The following is a 19,976-nucleotide window of genomic DNA, read 5'->3' on the forward strand; positions in this document are numbered from 1 at the left end:
CACCACGTGCTGTACTGCGTGGTGCTGTGTTGTGCTATATGGCATGTGTGTGTGTGCGCGCGCGCGTGTGTGTGTGTGTCTGTGTCTGTGTCTGTGTACGTGTGATAAGGAAGGTGAGGTAGGAATGCCATATCATTACTTACAGAAGCGAGTCATCAAAGTTCATCTCTTGGTCAAAGACGTCGATAGCCACGCTGCCATTGGTCATGTTGTGGGCCATCGGGGTATGGCCGTGCGAAGGAGGTACGGCACCGCTTGGAAGCCCGGATCCGGCTCCGTGACCTGAGTTGTAGGTTGCCATGTCATTCTCGGCGTGTCGCCATGCGACTCGGAGCCAGCGCCAGAGGGTGGGTGCATGCGGCACAGGAGTCCCGGAAACAAATCTGCCGGAGCGTGTTGTTGCGAAGGATCACGGCCGCACAGCGCAGTTCATGGTCGATGGGGATGGATATGCAATCTAGGTGGGAACTAGGGGCCCTCTCGGAGCAGGGCATAGTCAGCCGGCTCGTTGCTTGGTGCTAGACCTGGTGCTAGACCACCACCAGGCACGTTCTGCCAAAGAACCATGGGGCGCCAAGATGGCCTGGGGTCTCGCGCCGCTCATTTAAGGTTGCTATCTTCCCCCCCCCCCCCCATCCCAGCATGGAGAGGGGGAGGGGGTGCCCTTGGCTACTCGCTAGGCCTTGGTTGGCTCCTCATTTGATGCGTGAGACCCATTGGTCGAAAGGATGGCCCCTAGCATGTACGGTAGCAGCCACCACTGCTGTCATACCACAGTATCATCCCGCCTTAGTGCTGTAGTGCCATAGTAATAGTATCGTAGCAGGCCACTGGTACAGTGACCGGACCCCGGACTGTCCGGCTGGGCGGGGTGCCCTAACGATGTGGGAGCCAACGCAGCCCTGACCGCGTCTGCGTTAAACGACCCTTGATGTCATATGCAGGCACAATAATAATATACTCTTGATTGTAGAGGGCTGTCTGCATCATTACAAGACTTTCAGCTTATAGAAACGAGCTTGATTGCATGGGGTCGTAAGCCCTCTGGCTCTGACGCGGGAGGAGGATCCCCCAAATTGCCAGGGCGCTTATCTCTCTCAATGACCGCTGTTGGTGGTCCACTGGGGCGTTCGTTCATGCCACAGAGCAGGGATGTAGAATTACCATTAACAACCGCTTTCAGGAAAGCCGCTGCGGAGCTGGGCTGTGCTGCCAGTCAGAGACGACTTCAATGCGACGGATGAATCAACAAGAAAGTAAACGTGTTTCTGAGTGCTGTAGACATGCGCTGCCGCAATGCGACCGGACAAGCAGGGGGGAAGAAAAGAGTTATAAGCTTCCGACGCCATGTGCTGTGTCGGTGTAATAGAGTGAATCAAGACAGGTCGGACCACTAAAAAGACGTGTAAGCTTACCCGTCCATTATGCTTCTTGAGGAGCATTCTGCATGAGCTGGTCAAGACCTACATTTTCCGGCGAGTTTGTGAATTCCTCAAACGACTGGAGGACTTCGAAGCCCATGGCTAGCAGTGCATCGTGCAAGTCATCCGTGACCCAGCTGAGCACGCTCCGCGCCGCCTTGTGGGCTTTGTTCTGCCTCACCCCCATATAAGCCAGTCCTTGCAGAACCAGCGTAGCCTGCGCATTCGACTCAACAAGAGGCGCGATGATCCCACCCACAAGCTCCTTTGGGGTTGTGCCCTGTAGACATGGCACCTTGAGCCGGAAGGAACTCCCTGGAGAGGAGATGATGACGGTTCCGAGTATCTTCCCCGCGCCATTCTTGGCCCTGACCACTCCACAGGTCTTTACATCTTGGAGGGCGAACCTGTACAGCTCCGCAACCTCGTCGTGTCCAAGCAAACTGACGTGGTGCAGGACACTATCGGCGTTGTCCAGCCCGTGAATGAGATCGAAGTTGATTCCGGCGCGCGTTATGCTCTGCGTCAGACCATCAGGTGCCGCCCAACTGCCCGCATCCCTGATGACCATAGTTGTCAGTGTCCTTGGGAACTGCGTGTCCCAGCCACTATTGGCGAACCACGACTTTGCAGATCCACTCTCGTCGACGGGTATACCGAGAAAGACACAAGGATATGATGTGCCGAGTTGAAAGTTCTGGACCCCGTGGTGTTGTTTAAGATGTCTCAGTGCTCGGCGGTGAAGCGAGCGTCCGATTGAGACGTTCCTCTTGCTTGGTTCAACCAAGAGGGCACCGATAATGCCAGTGTTGTTGATGCAATAAGTCGCACAGAAGCCGTACAGCGCTTTTGTGCTGCTGTTCCTGACGACGAAATGTGACTCCTCGATGTTCGCACTGGACACCTCAAACGCCGCGGCAGACGTCAGTTTCAAGAAGTCGAGATTCGGCGCACTGGCTTTCGCAACAGCCCGGAGGAGGTCGTTCAGACTGTTCCTGTCCCTCTGGCTCTCGTAGTTCTCGACGAGCCACTGCTGTCTTGACTTTGAAACCTTCTTGCTCTTCCTTAGTGTGCCCGGCAGTGTACCTCTTGGCGTGAACTCTCCAAAAAGTGCCCGGATAAGCGCCTGTTCCAGATCAATCGGTCCATTAGCCTCTCGAATCTCGTGAACATACGCGGAGACGTCCTAAGAGAAGTGTATGCAAAGGTGAGAAGAGGCTTGCCTACCTGCATCGCGGTTTCTGTAAAATCAAAAGTGCAGATGTATGTCCCGATCGACTTGTCCATGGCGAAGTCATAGGGCGAGCTGACAGCAACAACAACAAGTGATTTCTTCTGTCCGCTAGCACGGAGCATTGAACACATCATAGCCACGTGCTTTGTGAAGCCTGACTGGTATAAATTGCGGTTTGCATCTGCTGTGACGACAATGATACCTGATGCTCTGTTGATCAGATTCTCGTGGACAGGTCTCACCCCGTTCGCAGTGTAGGAAGTGTGCAGAAGCTTTCCGTTTCTTTGGCGCGCCAGCGATCGTCCCAGCTCTCTGAAGACGCCCTCGCCACTCATGATGGCGCCTCTATCTCGGTGAAGCCACTTATCATGTTCGGTGGAGATGGTGCTTCTGGAGTTCTTAGCCTCGATGGCCCTCGTTGCGGTTGAGGCGGGTAGTGGCTTGACCAAGGGGGTCAGCAGCAGGAGCTCTTCGTTCTGTTCCATGGACTGGGAGAGCGGGAGCAGTCGGTCTTTATCTCGCATGACTGTGATGGAGCTCTCGTACGCCTGTCGGGATAAGTTGAGATGGGATGGATGGATTTGTGAGAGCAGAGATAGTCCAGGTGGGTTAAGGGCTTCGGCCCATGAAGTGCACTTGGACTTCATCTGGAGTATGCGCCTGATCGAAGTCATGATCCTGTCTCTGCCAATGATACCATTCTCAATCCCCAGCTTCAGCCCAGCAATACCCTCGAGTTGAATCTTGACAATCGTCAGCTGAGAATACATGCATACTCCGGGGGGGGGGGGATACAAAATTTCCTAAGAGTTGAGAGTGGCATGGAGCCTCGGCCTTCACAAGACCCTCTCACCACAATACCACTCGATTCGGATGACAAGGAAATACTTACGTTATAATCCTTACACAGAAGGATCAGATCACAGCCAGCCTCGACGGCCATAACGGTACCTCCTTTGACGCCGATTTCCTGGTATAAGGCCTCCATCTCGAGACACTCGGAGATGGCGACTCCCTTGAAACCCAACTCTTGCCTTAGCAAATCGTCGACGACCTGGTCAGAGAGACATGCATGGGACACATTCATGTTGGCGGATGCGATTCCACAGCCACCCACGAACACGGCATCCAGTTTTCCGGTCGCGATCGCATTCCTGTATGGTACCAGAGCGCTGAGACTGAGCTCCTCTAGAGTCTGTGTGATGATGGGGATGTCCAGACTGGAGCCTCTGAAGTCCAGGTTTCCGTATGTTGGGAAATGCTTGCCGCATGTGGAGAGTCCTGCGTCTTTATAGCCTTTTATGGCAGCAATACTATACTGCGAGACCTCTTGGGGGTCGTCGCCGCTGCTTCTGACACCGATGGGTTGGAAACGAGCGTTTGTGAGGACATCCAGGACTGGCCCAATGATGAGATTGACACCGACGGCCGAGATCTCCTTGGCCGTAGCCTTGGCTACGTTGTATGCCATATCAAGGCTTCCTGTAGCCGCCAGCCCCATGGCACTTGGGAACTGACAGATGAAGTCTTCATCAAAGAGACTGTTGACACCTCCATTCTCCTGGTCCACGGCAATGAGCAGGGGGCACGGGTGTCCTGCATTGTGGGCAATGGTCTGCAGCTCCTGGACGAGCCTAGCTGTCTCGTGAGCGGCTTCAACGGTTTCAACACATTAGCATCTCTCGGTCCAAGTCGGAAACAACAAAACAGACAGCAAAAGCTTTGTGGACTCTGAATTACACTTCACGTTCTTGGCAGTGAGGATGATGGAACCAAGATGATATTCCTCAATAAGGGTACGGATCTGCGGGGTGACCTGAAAGGGAATATTTTAGTAAGCCCTTCTGCGAGACTGTATTCGAGTGGAGAAGGAGGAAGAGGGAGGGAAAGGACTCCTCCTGACTTCAGTGCCATCCCAGCCCATTAGCAGCATCTGCCCGATAGCCCTACAACCCCAGTATCCAGTGGTTAGCCCAGATATCTCTTTTCCCTTGCTGACTGAGGACAAAGGAATGAGTTGTTGCAAGGCAAGAAGACAAAAGCACGTACCAATCAAGATCTAGCCATAGTGGGTCCAAGTCGCCCTCTGGCTTCGCCATATTAGCTGAGATGGTTGCTGGACATTCCTATGCAATAGAAACCCAGGGCGAGCCTAGAATATGTTGTCGTATGTAGATGGAACCACAGCTGCAGACAGCAGGGTTCGACCGTCGAGTTGGGTGAGCGGCAAGGTGTTGATCTCCAAGCAGATCGGGAGGATGAGGGGGCGCCTTGTGGAAGCTGGAATTAAACAGGCTAGCCCAAAGCGACACAGGGACGAAATTACAGACTCCCCACTCGAGACAGAAGAAGGATATGACTGGAAATCTTTGGTCGGTGTCGTTGTTGAATGGTGATGACACATCTGATGAAGCTGTGCTGCGAGCCTGGTATGTCGCAGGTGCGGCTGGGACGGTCTGCTGAAGCGCCTCGCGCCTGCTATCTCTCTCCTAGGCTGTGCGGCCAGTCAGCTGTGGTCAGCAGGGTTAGGGTCAGAGTCCTATTTAATTGGGTCATCGGATATCCGCAATTTCCCTATGACGCTAAGCTACTTCCGGGTCTGCAAAGAGTCAGGGTGTGATAGGAAGGGAAGCAGGTACCCAAGTACCTCCCTCCCCGTCGTGGTGCCGTCGTCCTTCATGTCACCATCAAACGTTACATCTATGATATGGATGCGATCTACCCTGACCTTTTTTTTTTTTGCTCTTCTTCCTGCCTTTCCTTGTGACTCGACGCAGATCATCGAAAGCATACGTATCTCTGAGAGCCGCTTCAACGTCTCCTCGACCCTCCTTTCGGGGAGGGACCAGCGGATACCGTGAACAAAACGCAGGATGCCACTTTTCCGCACTGCCAGCACAACGACCCTGCACATAACTCAATGCAACCACACTCGATGGTGGAGCGACACATATGCTTGATGTTAATCGCAGAGGAGAGTAGGAGGGAGATATGGGAAGAGAAGTGAAAACTGTTGAACAGTAGGTGGTTGGAGTCTACATGCCTCTCAAGCCGCAGAGGCCTCAACTCTCTCGACCTTCCAAAAAAGACTTCCCATTGCATCCAGTCACTTGGGCAGAAATACTACACTACAAGTAATACACTTACTATACTAGTCACATGCTACGGATACCCCCAAAGGAGATGACGTGCGTCAGTCAAGTTTGTCAGAGACGGGGGACCCATGACGAATGGCGGCTCAAGTAGCCTGTGTCATGAACACCGACAACGCTCCGCTACCACATCCACAGAGCATCCCGTTATCCGTTGAGAGCCGCTGATTTGGACCATGTGGTCTGAAACCAACTCCACCACTGGCTTACTGTGCTGGCACTGTGCATGATGGACTCGACTGGGACTGGACTGTTGCCTCCCTAATCCCTAATCAGCAGCATGCGTCAAGACCCTCCCTCCTTCCAATGACTAAAGGCGACATCCGGGGACTGGCTAATGTAGCTTTCGGTTTGCCTCCTCGAGGTACCCTCCTTCAGGCAAGGACGGATCGCCTTTGGGGGCCCTTTGCCGGCAACGTGATACTTGCTTGGTTTTATCTCTCTCATTCACTGTCTCGGAGGCCATCGGCGGTACATTCATCGTGTACTGCCGTGTGATACCCAGGGAAAAGTTTGTGTGTAAGTCAGCTTAAGTATACTTGGTTCTCTCTCTCTCTTCCTCTTCCTCAGAAGAAGTTGTGTCTCCTCTTGTCCATGGAGCCTCTTCACAATTCGAAAAAGAGGACCAGTGGTCCTCTCAGCGGCGACAAAACCCCATCCTCCCCCTCCTATAAGCCTATTGTCACTCATAATCCACCAATAACCTGAGATCCCCCCTTCTTCGACTTCTTTGCTCTTCACCTTTATCATGCCGGCCATCATCACCGACCAGGGGCCCAGAAATGGCGTCACCAAATTCACAAATTGCCGTATCGCCAGAGGAAGTTCTCTGGTGGATGAGGATCTCTGGGTCAGCTCGGTCACAGGCAAGATCCTCGAGACGCAGGCGGCTTTCTACGACGATTTCGTGCTGCCTGACCAGATCATCGACCTCCACGGCCGTATCGTGTCGCCCGGCCTGATCGATTCCCAGCTCAACGGCGCCTTCGGCCTCAACTTCTCCACTGTCGTCCCAGACATGTCTTTGTACGGCAAGGCAGTGCGAGACCTGAACCGGCGACTAGTCCAGACCGGTGTGACTTCGTACGTCCCGACCGTTACGAGCCAGACGAGCGATCTGTACCGAGCCGTACTGCCTCATCTCGGCCCGTCCAGCTTCGAAAGGATCGCAGAGGACGGTGCCGAGTCGCTCGGCGCGCACTGCGAGGGGCCCTTCATCGCCCCAGGAAAACACGGCTGTCACAATGTCAATGTGCTGCGGGTGGCGCACACCATCGATGACCTGGAGGACATGTATGGCGCCGAAAACATCAACCCAGAAGTAGCCCAAGGCCCACTGCCTGTCAGGATGATCACAGCCGCGCCCGAAATGGGAAACATGACCCAGCTTGTGCACGAGCTGCGCTCTCGCGGCATCATTTACTCGATCGGCCACTCGGAAGCTACCTACGAGGAGGCATCAGCGGCCGTGGGCGCCGGCGCGACTATGATCACGCACCTCTTCAACGCCATGCGACCGCTTCACCACAGAAACCCAGGCATCTTTGGTGTGCTGGGCATTGCTGAGAGCCTGCCGCGCCCATACTTTGGCATCATCTCTGACGGCATTCACCTGCACCCAAACACCATCAAGATCGCATACAACTCGCATCCTGATGGCTTTATCCTTGTCACCGACGCGATGCACATGGTGGGACTGCCGGATGGGCGGTACAGGTGGACCAATGGCGACGGCGAACATCACATTATAAAGAAGGGCTTCGTGCTGACACTTGAGGGCACGGACAGCATAGCAGGAAGGTGAGTCAAGAATATCCTTAGTGGGAAGAAGCCTTCCAAGACTGACAAGTCAAACCAACCAGCTCTATCACTCTGATCGAGTGTGTCAACAACTTCCTGAAATGGTCTGGCACCAGCATTCCCAACGTCCTCAGGGCTGTAACCTCGACGCCGGCAGAGATGCTGGGTCTGAAGGGCATCAAGGGATGCCTGGACGCCGGGGCCGATGCCGACCTCGTCATACTCTGCGAAGAAAAGGACGAGACCGGGGCCGCCCGCCTTGCTGTTGACGAGGTTTGGAAGTTTGGGCGCAGGGTCTACACAAAAGGCGAGCCGTTCTCGCCTGTGGACTCTCCTGTCGACAGCTCACCTATCCCCTCGTCGCCCGAGGGAGACTACGCCGCCATCTGAAACCTGGCTTGGGGTTGAAGGCTGAGAAGATGTCAACGATTATACCTGCATTGTGTATGAGAGGCATTTCAAAAGATATTTTCTTTTGTTCTTGACAAGACTTGGAATGGAAGCACTTTGATGATAAGATAAATTGCATGCTACAAACAGATAGAGTAGACTTTGATCAGCTTCAAAGAGGTTTGCATGACTTGCTATAGCGATGGCATATATGTAGAGCATTTGGAGATTTCCAATTTGATACTATCATAAAATTAGAATTTGAGGCCTATATGAGGACGACGAGGAAGAGAGACCACGTATCCATTTTCAATGTCCTCCTGATGATCATCTGTCTGCTCCTATAATTTTTCTAGGATAATAGCTCGATGGTTTTGCCCGCCTTTTCATCAATCTTCCTACCATCCTGGCTGACCGTGGTCTTGCCCTTCAAAATATCCACGCTCTTCAATTTGCCATCGGCTCCGGCCTCAAGCACGCCGAGCTGCTTGCCCTCGTTGTCTACCAGTGTCGCTTTCGTGCCTTCGTTGACATGGTAGAGGCAGACCTCGAGGTCTTCTGCATAGTCATAAACGGCGCCCTTGACGCCCTCCTTGCCGAGCAACAGTATAGAGTTTTCCCGCACATAAAGAGGCAGCGTGCCAAAGCCGTGCTTCTCCTTGAACCAGCCCGGGCCGGATCGGACCTCATTGGTGAAGAAGGACGTCCATTTGCCCTTGGGCAGGTAGAACTCGACCTCCCCACCCTCATCAAAGATGGGCGCAGCGAGGAGATTGTCGCCCACCATGAACTGTCTGTCCAGGAACCAGGACGTCGGGTCGTCAGGGAACTCGAGGCACATGGCCCGCAGCGACAGAGGAATTCCGCCCTCGACTGCCTTCGCAGCCTGAGCATACAAGTATGGCATAAGCCTGTTCTTCAGCGCAGTCCACTTGGCCAGTGTCCGCGTGCAGCCCTCCTCAGTCCGATCATCATTGTCGATGGTCCAGGGTACGCGGTAACTGTTGCTCCCGTGCAGCCGGCTGTGGCTGCACAGCAGGCCGAAGGCCACCCAGCGCTTGTAGATCCAGGCTGGAGGATACCCCTCGAACCCACCGATATCGACGCTCCAAAAGGCAAATCCGCCGAGTCCCAGGCCTAGCCCGCCTCGCACCGACTCGGCCATTGCCTCAGGCGTGGACTCACAGTCGCCGCCCCACTGCAGCGGGAAGCGCTGTGTGCCAGCGCATGCGGTGCGCGCGAAGAGCACGGCCTGGTCGGATCCGTAGCGCTTCTGGAGAGCCTCGTAGACGACCTTGTTGTACAAGAAGGCGTAGAAGTTGTGCATCTTCTCAGGGTCAACAGACGAGTCGTGCCAGGCCACATCGAGAGTGGGCACCCGCTCGCCAAAGTCGGTCTTGATAGCGTCCACGCCCTGGTCGAAAAGGGTGTTCAGGCATCTCTCGTACCACTCGACCGCGGCCGGATTTGTGAAGTCGACCAGGCCCATGCCGGCCTGCCACAAATCCCACTGCCAGACGTCGCCGTTCTTTCGCTTGACAAGATACCCCTTCTCAGCGGCCTCCTTGAAGGCTTCGCCGTGCTGGGCAATGTACGGGTTGATCCACACGCAGACTTTCTTGACGAGCCCAGAGGCCTTGAGCCGGCCGATCTGCGCCTTGGGATCGGGGAACCGCTCCGAGTCGAAGACAAAGTCGGTCCATTTGAAGGCGGGCATCCAGAAGCAGTCGTAGTGGAAGACGTCCACAGTGATGTCGCGCTCCTTCATGCCCTCGAGAAAAGAGTTCACAGTGACCTCGTCGTAGTCTGTGGTAAAGCTGGTACTCAGCCAAAGGCCAAAACTCCAGCTAGGAACGCTGCTGGGCTTTCCGGTGAGGACGGAGTAGCGGTAGAGAACCTCTTTGGGGGTTTTGCCGTAGATGATGTACCACTTGAGCCGCTGGCCGCGGATGCTCGTCTGAACTCGGCAGCAGCGCTCGCTCCCAACCTCAAGCTCAACTTTGCCGGCGTGGTCTATGAAGATACCGTAGCCACGGTTGCTCAGCCAGAACGAGATGTTCTTGTAAGCCTGTTCGCTTGAAGTCCCGCCGTCGGCATTCCAAAGTGTTATGGCCTGTCCGAGCTTGTTGAAGGCGCCGAATCTCTCCCCAAGCCCGTGAACAGATTCACCCACGGCAAGAGAGGTCTGCGTGAAGATGTAATGCTTGAAGTCGCGCAGATCACCGGTCTGCAGTGGATTGCTAGGTGCCGGGCTGTAAGCCAAGCCGACGCTCCGGCTTAAGAGCGAGGTGAGATGCTTGGAGCCATCCGCGGCATCGAAACGGATGTCAAATGTACCAGGTACAACAGTGGCAGTGATGGACCCAGATGTCAGTGTTGTGGCTCCCTTGCTGCTCTCTGAGACCTTACTCTCGACCTCAGGCTTGCCAGCCGGGTAGAGATCGAAATGAGGTCCTCTGTTGACCTCACCATCCCAGTGCGTGGTTTCGACGGATAAAACGCCATCGCTCTGTGCCTCGACATCCTGTGAATACATATTAGCTGACGATCCGGACCGGCTTAGAGATGATGACTGATCCTTAGGGTAGTGCGTAATGCTTCGCTGGGCTTGGGTCCTATCTTACAATGTTCAGGGTACTCAAGTTTAGAGTGTCTCCTCTGGACCTGATCTTCTTGGTTGGACAGAGCAGACGCAACCCTCGGTCTGTCTTCTTGATATTGTACACCTCCTCGGCATACTCGACCCTCACACCCTCGGCTGTCAGCCACATTCCATCGCGAAACTTCATGGTCTCGGTCAAGGTCAAGATCTCAAACAAGACGAATATCAAACCTCAACTTTGAGGCTGCTTCAACCCAGATCAAAGCAAGAAGAGACCTTCTTATTAAATAGTCGGGCTGAAGACTTCTTCAACCATATGTATGGGGGAGAGAGAGAGAGAGAAAGAGGAGAGAGGAGACAGAAACAAACAGGCTCCGCAGCACCGCAGAACCCAATGTTACGTGATCCGGCAGGCCATCGTGAGAAGATCTGCCTGACCTGGTCATTGGCACGGCGAGGCGGCCCGAAGTGAAGCATGTAACTTGAGATGGGTAGCTCAATTGTGGGCTGAGAACAGGATAATCCTCGGCAGAATCTGCCACCCGCCAAGGTAAGAAGAGAGCTTCTGCCTCCTCCAGATGCTGCCGCCTTCCATGGTGTGACTGAATCGGCTGCTGTGCAATATGTACAATGTACAATTAAGTGGAGGTTGAGGAGGAGAAGGAGGAGAGGAGAAGCCGATCAATGATTGGAGACTATGTCCAACGGTTAGTTTGTCCGTCTTTAGGGTGACGAGCCCATGCCACTATTCCCAAAATAGACAAACCAGCTCGGCAGCCGGAGCAGCATTCTACCGTACTATGTGGAAGCTCCAGCGTAGCTTCCCACTACAAAGTTACTATGTATGCACACTGCAGGAACTACCCTGCAACGTCTGCTATCGTCTATTACACTAATTGATCTTCTATTTACAGCGAACCAGCATTATCAGTAGCGGCACGATCCCCTCATTCTTTGGCTGTTGATTTTCCCACGAGTCACAACCCATGGTTTCCTCTTGAAAAGGCCAGCCTCTACACCGAGGATCTCAGCGTCGTGATGTTCTCGTCATCAACCAAACTGCTCTGTCCAAGGGGAGTAACTGTACTGTACCGTGGCCATTCCCCTACCAGACCTGCCTGCAAAGGGGGGAGATGATGTTCTGACATGGGTTACTACCACAGTTAGGCTCCTTCTCACGAGGTCTCTATAGCTGATACTACGCGGCGTGTCTGATGTGCATCGCTGCTGTTCCACTCGGTCGACGTATCTCCTGGCATGGAACCCGAGAGCAAAACGGTCGACTCGGCCCGGAAAGGCTTGACTGAAATTAGGGGGCGTCCACAACATGCAAAGACATGGTTTCTCCAAGATTTATCTTGCATACCCTTCAGCTGCAGATGCGTGAACTTGTGTTCCCGTGAGCCTCGTCAACCACCAGAGTGGGCTTAGCCTGCTCCCACGAGACCGGTAAGCTCGCCGAGACGATGCATCTAAGGCAACCTAGGGAGCAAGGGTGATATTTTTCCTAGTCTGTTCTTCTTAGTAGGTGGTTTTGAACTGGGGCCAAATACATATATGGCGTGTGTTGGGCCGTCCTTCTGCGGACCTGTTGCGATGAGGGAACAGTCGAAGGCCTTTGGTGGAAAGCTGGTACCTGCTTCTGGGACAGCCAACTCAAAACCATTGTCAGGATGAGGGGCCTCAATGCTGCTGTCTCGGCCACCTTGTTGGCGATGGCCACGTCTGCCAATGGAGCGAGTTACAACAGCACGCCAATCTACAAGAATCCTAATGCCACCATCGACGATCGGGTCTCTGATCTGCTCAGCCGCATGACAATACAGGAAAAGGCAAGCCAGCTGGTCCAGGGCGATGTCTCCAACTGGCTCAACGTTGATGACGGGGCCTTCAACGCGAGTGGCCTGGCCTGGAACATGGAGTACCGAGGAGGGTCGTTCTATGTTGGCTATTATCTGAACTGGACGACCCTGTGGGAGTACATCAAGATCGGTCAGGACTATCTGGTGCAGAACACGACACTTGGCATACCAGCCTGGGTCCAGTCCGAGGGCATCCACGGTTTTCTCATCCCCAACGCCACCATCTTCAACAGTCCCATCGCCCAGGCTTGTTCGTGGAACCCAGACCTGGTCGAGAAGATGGGCCAGGCCATCGCGCAAGAGGCCTCGGCTCTGGGTGTGAACCAGATCTTCGGTCCCCTGGGAGACCTGGCTCGTGAGCTGCGGTACGGCAGAGTCGAGGAGACGTACGGCGAGGATTCCTACCTGGCTGGCGAGATGGCCTACAGTTACGTCAAGGGCCTGCAGTCTGGCGGTGTCGCTGCCATGGTCAAGCACTTCGCCGCGTATGCCTCGCCTGAGCAGGGCATTAACACGTCGCCTGTCCACGGTGGCGAGCGAGAGCGTCTCATGACGTACTTGCCGTCCTACAAGCGGGCCATCGTCGACGCAGAGGCCGTGGCCATCATGGCCGCCTACCATTGCTACGACAGCGTGCCGGCGGTGGCGGACTACCATCTGCTCACCGAGATCCTTCGAGACTCTTGGGGCTATGAGTATTTCGTCATGTCAGATGCTGGAGGGACGGATCGGATTTGCACGGCCTTTGACATGTGTCAAGCCTCTCCAATCGACTCAGACGCCATCGTGAACTTTGCCCTCCCAGCAGGCACGGACAGCGAGATGGGAGGTGGGAGTTACAACTACGAGAAGATCCCCGACATGGTAGCGGCGGGTTCTCTCAACGAGTCCGTTGTCGACACGGCCGTCTCCAGGGTCCTCCGTGCCAAGTTCCAGATGGGCCTGTTCGAGAAGCCCTTCCTCGGCGTGCCCGAGAATGAGTTTGATCAATACGTCCATACCAATGCAACCCAGCAGCTTGCACGCCAGCTGGACACAGAATCTATTGTCCTTCTCGAGAATCACAACGCCGTGCTGCCGCTCAGCAAGACAGCCCACATCGCGGTCATTGGGCCCATGGCAGCAGACCGGGTGAACTATGGCGACTATGTTGTACGTCTTTGCCCCACTATCACTTCTCCTCCAACATTCTCACACTTATACATATCTTTTGTTGTCACTGCTTGGTGTCTGTCTGCTTGCTAATCAATTGCATGTTCAATAGCCATATAAATCCGGCTACCGAGGTGTCACACCACTCGAAGGTTTTCAGGCAGCCAGTGAGGGTACCATTACCTATGCCAAGGGCTGTGAGCGCTGGTCCAACGACGAATCCGGCTTTGAGGAGGCCGTTTCTTCCGCCGAGGCTGCCGACGTGGCCGTGGTGATTGTGGGCACCTGGAGCCGCGATCAGGGCGAGCTCTGGACGGGCCTGAACGCGACCACAGGCGAGCACATCGACCTCTCTTCGCTAAACCTCGTGGCCGCGATGCCGAGGCTGGTGCAGGCCATCATCAACACGGGCAAGCCAACGGTGGTGGTTTTCAGTAGTGGGAAACCCATCACGGAGCCGTGGATTAGCAAGAATGCGAGCGCCCTGGTGCAGCAGTTCTACCCGTCCGAACAAGGCGGGAATGCACTTGCCGATGTGCTGTACGGGAATTACAACCCAAGCGGCAGGCTGAGCGTCTCATTCCCTTATGATGTTGGGACCACGCCGATTTACTACGATTATCTGAACTCGGCGAGATCGTACCCCAACCCTGGACATATCTATCCTAATGGGACATTGGTGTATGGATCGACTTATGTGTTTCAGAATCCGGATGCGCTCTACACGGTATGTCTGTCGTCTCATCCTGCAGATGATAATGGCTGATAGCCACCTATTGGCTGGCCTACTACACAAACATAAATTCGTCAGGCTTACTGACGTGGATAATGAATAATAGTTCGGGTACGGCCTCTCCTATTCGACCTTCAGCTATTCCGCCATCACCCTCTCACAGAGCACCGCCTCGGCCAGCGATACCATTACCGTCACGGTGGAAGTGACCAACAACTCCACAGTCGACGGCACCGAAGTGGTACAGGTGTACATCAAAGACGACATCTCAAGCGTTGTTGTGCCCAACAAGCTGCTAAAGGGCTTTTCCAAGGTTTTCATCGCAGCCGGGGCCACCGAGACTGTCAGTATCGACATCAACGTAGCCGACTTGGGGCTGTGGGACATTCGGATGAATTATGTCGTGGAGCCAGGAACCTTTACGGTGTATGCGGGCAGCTCAAGCTCGGACCTGCGGGCAAATGCTACCTTGACGGTCACCTAGATGATTGGACTAGTTGATTATATGACTCTGCTTCCAACACCATGTTTGAGCTGTAAGCTATTGCCAAGGTCATGTTTGCGGTCAGTGCCCTCATCACACATGTCACAACAAAGCCAAGGTCTTTGTGGATTACAATGATCAAGTCATACGATGTCATCGCTGTGTGGTCTTCGTTAAGTAAATAAAAAGTATGTGTATATAAAGTAGATACCACCGAGTCGAAATAGAAACCAAGGGCAACCCGGCATGTTTCCAAACTCTTTTCCTCTCTCACGAGGTCAAGGTAAAAGTATCACTTGTTCCATTAAAGGCCGTGATGGTGCCAAAGATGTCCTTCCAGTCACCATAATATCTGACCCTATAGGTGCCCGCCTCGGCATATGGTGCCGTGGCCGAATTGTCGGTCGTCTCCGTCTCCCAGGTGATGATGACCTGGCTGTAGCCCAGGATGGTGTCGGTCTGCGCCCAGGTGTAGACAAGGTGCCAGTCGTTGTCGTCACGGACCTGGGTCCAGGTGGAGCCGTCGACCAGCTGCTCCACGGCCGCAAAGGTGCCCTCGAGGCGCAGGTTGTTGCGCGGGTTGGCGCCCTGGAAGGTGGTGTTGACGACGCTGCCGATGGTGTACGAGGCGTTGGGCTGTGTAATGACATCGCCAAAGGCGCTGCCGATCGGGGCACCGTCATAGACGACACCGGCGATGAAATCAAGAGAGACCGCCCTGTTGTCTGGCGGGTAAGGGCCGGACGCAGGGGAGTCGGTCGAGTCTGGGGAGAGGTAGTGCAGGTTGCTGATGGAGAGGTTCATGTAGGCGTCGAGCTCAAACTGGCCATACAGGGTGGAGGCGCCCTCGTACCGCTGGATCTGGTACTCCTCGAGGGTGGCGACGTAGTGGGCGTAGGTGTTGGCAGGGCCGCCCAGGACGACGATGGGCTCGGTGTCGTTGAGGAAGGTGGCCGAGGCCTCGCTGGCGACGGCGTTGCGCCACCTGCGGCCCGACATAGTGGTGGCCTCGCTGGGCGAGACGATGATGATAAACTGGCCGACACGGAAGCTCTGAACGTCGACGATATCCGGCGTCCAGTCGTAGGGCTCGTAGATCTCACCGACGTCCAGGAGGATGGGCTTGGGGTACTGGCATGCGACCTGCTCTGGGCCTGGGTCCTTGAGAAGGTAGGCGACGGCATCCCACAGCGGGTCGTCAGGCTGGCCAGAGTCGGCCTGGACAAAGTCGAAGGCGCCAGGCCAGTCGGTGGTGCCGGCCGCAAAGGACTGGCCCAGGGCGGCGGGACATGTGTTGACGGTCGTGCCGTTGGGCAGGGCAAACTCAAAGTAGCTCATGTTCTGGAAGAAGTGATACGACTTGACGGTCGTGCCCACGATGGGGGTGGACTGCGCGTCAAAGTCGCCGTACAGGTCATATGCGCCCTGGAACTGACGACGGCCCATCTCGTAGCACGAGGTCACACCGAGGTCGACGTTGGCAAAGAGGGGCCCTCGACCATGGCAATCCTGCGACTTGCCGTTGGCGCACGTGCTGTTCTCGAAGCTGCACATGTCTCCAGTGCCATCATCGCACCAGGCGCCCAGGACATTGGGTGTTGTGTCGCCCACGTTCGCCTGCGAGAAACCGGCGACGAAACCATCAGCAGCTGAGCTGTCGCTGGCCATGGTCTGCTCAAAGAGGTAAGCGGCTACGCCCTTGTTGTCGCCAGCTACGTGCGTGTTGTTTCCATACATGGACGTGCCGTGAACCTAAAGCCATCGATAATCAGTACTTGTTGTCTCTGTCTATGTAATGAGCGAGAAAACACACACACACACACATATATATATATATATATATATATATATATGTGTGTATATATATGTGTGTGTATATATATATGTGTGTGTATATATATATGTGTGTGTATATATATATGTGTGTGTATATATATATGTGTGTGTATATATATATGTGTGTGTATATATATATGTGTGTGTATATATATATGTGTGTGTATATATATATGTGTGTGTATATATATATGTGTGTGTATATATATATGTGTGTGTATATGATCCAAATCGGAGTTGCACATACCGGATACCAGGTCAGGACGCCCATGTTGAGGCCATCCGAGGCACGCTGAAACCGCAACATGGTCAGGGTCTGATCCGTAGAGCTGTCGTACAAGGCGCGCTCCTCGGCGGGGTTGTTCTCGTAGGCATAGAGACTGCGGCTCAGGTTGCCATCGGTAATGTTGACAGTGCCGACATCAAGATAACCTTCTGTCAGGCTCTCGTGTGCCCTCTGGATGGAGAGGACAGCGCCGTCAATGATAGCGTTCACGCTCTGGAGATCCATCCCAAGACTCGTGATTTGAGGCTGGTTTTGGTTTTTTTTTGGTGGTTAGCTAGAGGTTGCGTGTTTATGTGTGTGCATATATGTGTCTGTGTGTATGTGCGCTTGTGTGCAGAGAGGATTCGAGGGGAGGAAGAGAAACTCACCAGGAGGTAATTCCACCAGGCACCAGGACCATTGTGGGAATGAGTGCCCGTCACAGCCACGTTTGACTGTCCATAGACGGCATAGTCATCGCCCAGGGCAGCAAGCCCTTCCAGGATGCCATAGCGCTGGGCTGTATCGCCAGCAGCAATATCCAGCACCAGGTAAACAAACCTGTCATCTGGGTTGCTGACATCGCCAATGATGAAAGCCCGAGAGTAGAGACGTTGGCGCAGACCCGTTCCAATCTGGCTCAGGTCCGCATATCCACCAAACTCTACCTCGACAACGGGGCCGGTAATGTCAGCCTTGCCCACTCCTATCCTGAATGGTTCGTCATTTACTCAAGTTAGTATACGTTTCTATGGTAAGACACACTATACACTGTGTGTGTGTGTGTGTGTGGGTATGTATATGTATATGCATATGTATAAAGGTGTACTTGTGTGTGGTTGATACGACTTACAAGTACTGGTCACCAGTAGAGGCCCGCGTCTTGGACGTCAGAAACTCCTTGACCTCCTCAAAGTCGTCAAAGTCAACATTATCCAGCTCCTCGGACGAGGATGCAAACGCCCTGGGCCTCTGGTTGCTGTTCAGCACCGAGATGGCGAGCAAGCCAAGGGCCAACACGGAGAAGAGGGCCAAGGTGCTGAGAAGACCCCTGCGCGGGGCGCCGCGTTCCTTGAACGTAGAGGCGGTCATGGTATACTGAACTTATAGTAAATAAGTACTGTATGTCCTTGGCGAGCCCTGTCTCACACAGCCTTGGTGTGTCAGCGCGAAAGAAGATCGCACGACAAAGACAAAAACAGAAGAGGACAGCTGAGAGGGGAGGAGGGTGATGGCGGGGGCAGTGTCACGTCTGAGAGAGACAGACCGTGGAATGAAGAACGTCTGGACACACGTCCTCAACCATGCAACGCATAGAAAGGAGAAGGGGGGACGCGAAGGAAGTACAGCATCCAGTCTTTTATGAACCAGGACAGAACCACATACTACTTGCTATCACTACTACAATGATAAATTACCTGGTGATCTGCCAGTGCAGAATGAGGACCCCAAAATCTATAGTACAGGCAGAACGCTATCATCCATCCTTGTTTTGGAGATTGCAAGCTCATGTGGCTGTGGATTCCGGGCCATGGGTTCCATCTCGGATTGCATGGCATGGGGGGGCGAGGTTGTGTGCGGTGGGTGTGGAGGAAGGAGGTGTGGTGGTGGTAGTCTCCGTCTCGCTCTCTGCCTACTACTACTATTACTGTACAGGTTGAGGGAGATTGTTGATCATGCTCCCGGCATCTCTGGCATGCAGAGTAGTATCGATGTTACCCCCGGGGCGGGACTTGTTCCTGGGGCCCTGGAGGAGCGGCTGTTCGTGCAGGTACCGTGACGTGCCTGCTTGTCTTGCTTATATCTTTTCCTCGAGTCAAAGCCCAGGGACGAGGGCTGGCAGTCCCATTGGAGAAGGTGTGATATCAAGAACGCTTGAGCTGCCGCCGTCAAGAGTGGAACCTTTTTGCCAAAAAGAAAAAGTGGATGTCTCTGCGTCCCCACGGCCAGCGACGGAGGCCGATTTGTCCTTCTATGTTGGTCTTAGCCCCAAGATTATTTGTGCCGCCAAGGACCTTTACACCGCGATTATGTGAGGGCCAATGAGGAGGCTGTGCCTGATATGAATGGAGGGTCAAATGTCGAATCATGAAAGCATACTATAGTACGGTGCAATCACTGGTCCCAAACACCTCGTATAGTCGACCGTTACTCCAAAGTCTGCGAGTCCCTCGGTCATAGCCCGGGGAGGGGGGGCGCACTGGAGCGGCCGTTAGAGTTAGTACATAGGAGAAGCAACCCGTCAGGCCCAGAAGAATCACATGCTTCCAAAGCAGGGCCTGCCCACCCCATTTGATCAAAGTTCAGATCTACTATTGATCCTGGTTCAAGTGACGCTATGGCGGCATGACCTTGCAGGCCTGCATATTGTGGCCGGGGTCACACAAGCTCTAATAACGTAACCAGTTGGCCAAATTCCTTGGACCAAGTCCTTGTGTGCTCAGCTAGGCCTGTGTATACGTATGTGTCTTCCCCGCTTTCCTTTTTACCCTCACACCCCTCAAAAGACCAAGGATCGAGGGAGGAGGATGATAATGTTCCTTGTCAAGGTAGGAAAATTATGGATCGGTCGGTCGAGCTGAAAAAGAAAAATGACATGCCCCCTGGCAGGATGTCTTCTTATCTCTTGTGAATAGACTTGTCCATCTTCTAGGCCGTGTGGACCAGGCCATAGACGAGTTGTGCCGAAGTTTGCTGCAGCAGCAAGACGTGAGAGAGACACGCAAGAGGAGTATTTCCTTTTGGCCCCACACCGGCAGGACAATTTGACAAGAAGCGGAGCCCGCGGGAGCTTTCGACCTGTCACCGTAGCGAGGGTGGAGGCAGCCTCCCGGTAGATCACCCGGCATTCCTCACCAGATTTGGTAGTCTCACCGACGGTAGATCCGGGTTTCTAAAAAACAAACCCAGGCTCAGCAAGCGGTGGAGGCCGAGCGCCGGGTAGGAAGAAAGGGGTGGTGGGTGGCTATTTGACTTTCTTTTAACCCTCAGCTGCAACTTTCAAATAGTTCTGCTCCATTTTAAGATTAGAGACGATAAGTATGC

General features: G+C 54.1%; 5 protein-coding genes across 5 annotated transcripts; 2 read left to right on the top strand and 3 right to left on the bottom strand.

Moving 5' to 3' along the window:
• Positions 1 to 945: 945 nt before the first annotated feature.
• On the bottom strand, positions 946 to 4,983 carry M406DRAFT_109386 (family 3 glycoside hydrolase). The gene is made up of 7 exons (XM_040915353.1): positions 4,705 to 4,983; positions 4,559 to 4,601; positions 4,396 to 4,471; positions 3,548 to 4,308; positions 2,649 to 3,413; positions 1,468 to 2,607; positions 946 to 1,393 (listed from the first exon to the last, which is right to left on the bottom strand). The coding sequence occupies exons 1-7, from the start codon at positions 4,752 to 4,754 to the stop codon at positions 1,376 to 1,378; spliced, it is 2,853 nt and encodes a 950-aa protein (XP_040772283.1). The 5' UTR covers positions 4,755 to 4,983; the 3' UTR covers positions 946 to 1,375.
• A 1,409-nt stretch (positions 4,984 to 6,392) lies between these two features.
• Positions 6,393 to 8,267, top strand: M406DRAFT_96048 (family 9 carbohydrate esterase). The gene is made up of 2 exons (XM_040926319.1): positions 6,393 to 7,607; positions 7,670 to 8,267. The coding sequence occupies exons 1-2, from the start codon at positions 6,556 to 6,558 to the stop codon at positions 7,995 to 7,997; spliced, it is 1,380 nt and encodes a 459-aa protein (XP_040772284.1). The 5' UTR covers positions 6,393 to 6,555; the 3' UTR covers positions 7,998 to 8,267.
• Positions 8,268 to 8,349: 82 nt separating this feature from the next.
• On the bottom strand, positions 8,350 to 10,786 carry M406DRAFT_52741 (family 31 glycoside hydrolase; the record flags this gene model as incomplete). The annotated part of the gene is made up of 2 exons (XM_040924488.1): positions 8,350 to 10,521; positions 10,622 to 10,786. The coding sequence occupies 2 exons, from the start codon at positions 10,784 to 10,786 to the stop codon at positions 8,350 to 8,352; spliced, it is 2,337 nt and encodes a 778-aa protein (XP_040772285.1).
• A 1,486-nt stretch (positions 10,787 to 12,272) lies between these two features.
• M406DRAFT_52804 (family 3 glycoside hydrolase) lies at positions 12,273 to 14,830 on the top strand (the record flags this gene model as incomplete). Its single annotated transcript, XM_040924490.1, has 3 exons — positions 12,273 to 13,613; positions 13,726 to 14,340; positions 14,453 to 14,830. 3 exons carry the CDS (start codon positions 12,273 to 12,275, stop codon positions 14,828 to 14,830), a joined length of 2,334 nt encoding a protein of 777 aa, XP_040773030.1.
• Positions 14,831 to 14,978: 148 nt separating this feature from the next.
• M406DRAFT_100328 (uncharacterized protein) lies at positions 14,979 to 18,253 on the bottom strand. Its single transcript, XM_040914906.1, has 4 exons — positions 17,785 to 18,253; positions 17,321 to 17,642; positions 16,914 to 17,198; positions 14,979 to 16,582 (listed from the first exon to the last, which is right to left on the bottom strand). The coding sequence occupies exons 1-4, from the start codon at positions 18,021 to 18,023 to the stop codon at positions 15,101 to 15,103; spliced, it is 2,328 nt and encodes a 775-aa protein (XP_040772286.1). The 5' UTR covers positions 18,024 to 18,253; the 3' UTR covers positions 14,979 to 15,100.
• Between the last annotated feature and the right edge of the window lie 1,723 nt (positions 18,254 to 19,976).

Source organism: Cryphonectria parasitica (genome assembly GCF_011745365.1).
Source record: "Cryphonectria parasitica EP155 unplaced genomic scaffold M406scaffold_8, whole genome shotgun sequence".
In the NCBI taxonomy this organism is placed as follows: domain Eukaryota; kingdom Fungi; phylum Ascomycota; class Sordariomycetes; order Diaporthales; family Cryphonectriaceae; genus Cryphonectria; species Cryphonectria parasitica.

Bases quoted from the DNA above. Each gene is read 5' to 3' on its own strand.
- M406DRAFT_96048 (XM_040926319.1), top strand. From the start codon at position 6,556: ATGCCGGCCATCATCACCGACCAGGGGCCCAGAAATGGCGTCACCAAA. The intron at 7,608-7,669 runs GTGAGTCAAGAA...CAAACCAACCAG, and splicing joins ACGGACAGCATAGCAGGAAG to CTCTATCACTCTGATCGAGT.
- M406DRAFT_100328 (XM_040914906.1), bottom strand. From the start codon at position 18,023: ATGACCGCCTCTACGTTCAAGGAACGCGGCGCCCCGCGCAGGGGTCTT. The intron at 17,199-17,320 runs GTGAGTTTCTCT...AACCAAAACCAG, and splicing joins CCTGGTGGAATTACCTCCTG to CCTCAAATCACGAGTCTTGG. The intron at 16,583-16,913 runs GTATGTGCAACT...CGATGGCTTTAG, and splicing joins GCGTCCTGACCTGGTATCCG to GTTCACGGCACGTCCATGTA.
- M406DRAFT_109386 (XM_040915353.1), bottom strand. From the start codon at position 4,754: ATGGCGAAGCCAGAGGGCGACTTGGACCCACTATGGCTAGATCTTGAT. The intron at 4,309-4,395 runs GTAATTCAGAGT...AAACCGTTGAAG, and splicing joins CACTGCCAAGAACGTGAAGT to CCGCTCACGAGACAGCTAGG. The intron at 3,414-3,547 runs GTAAGTATTTCC...ATGTATTCTCAG, and splicing joins TTCTGTGTAAGGATTATAAC to CTGACGATTGTCAAGATTCA.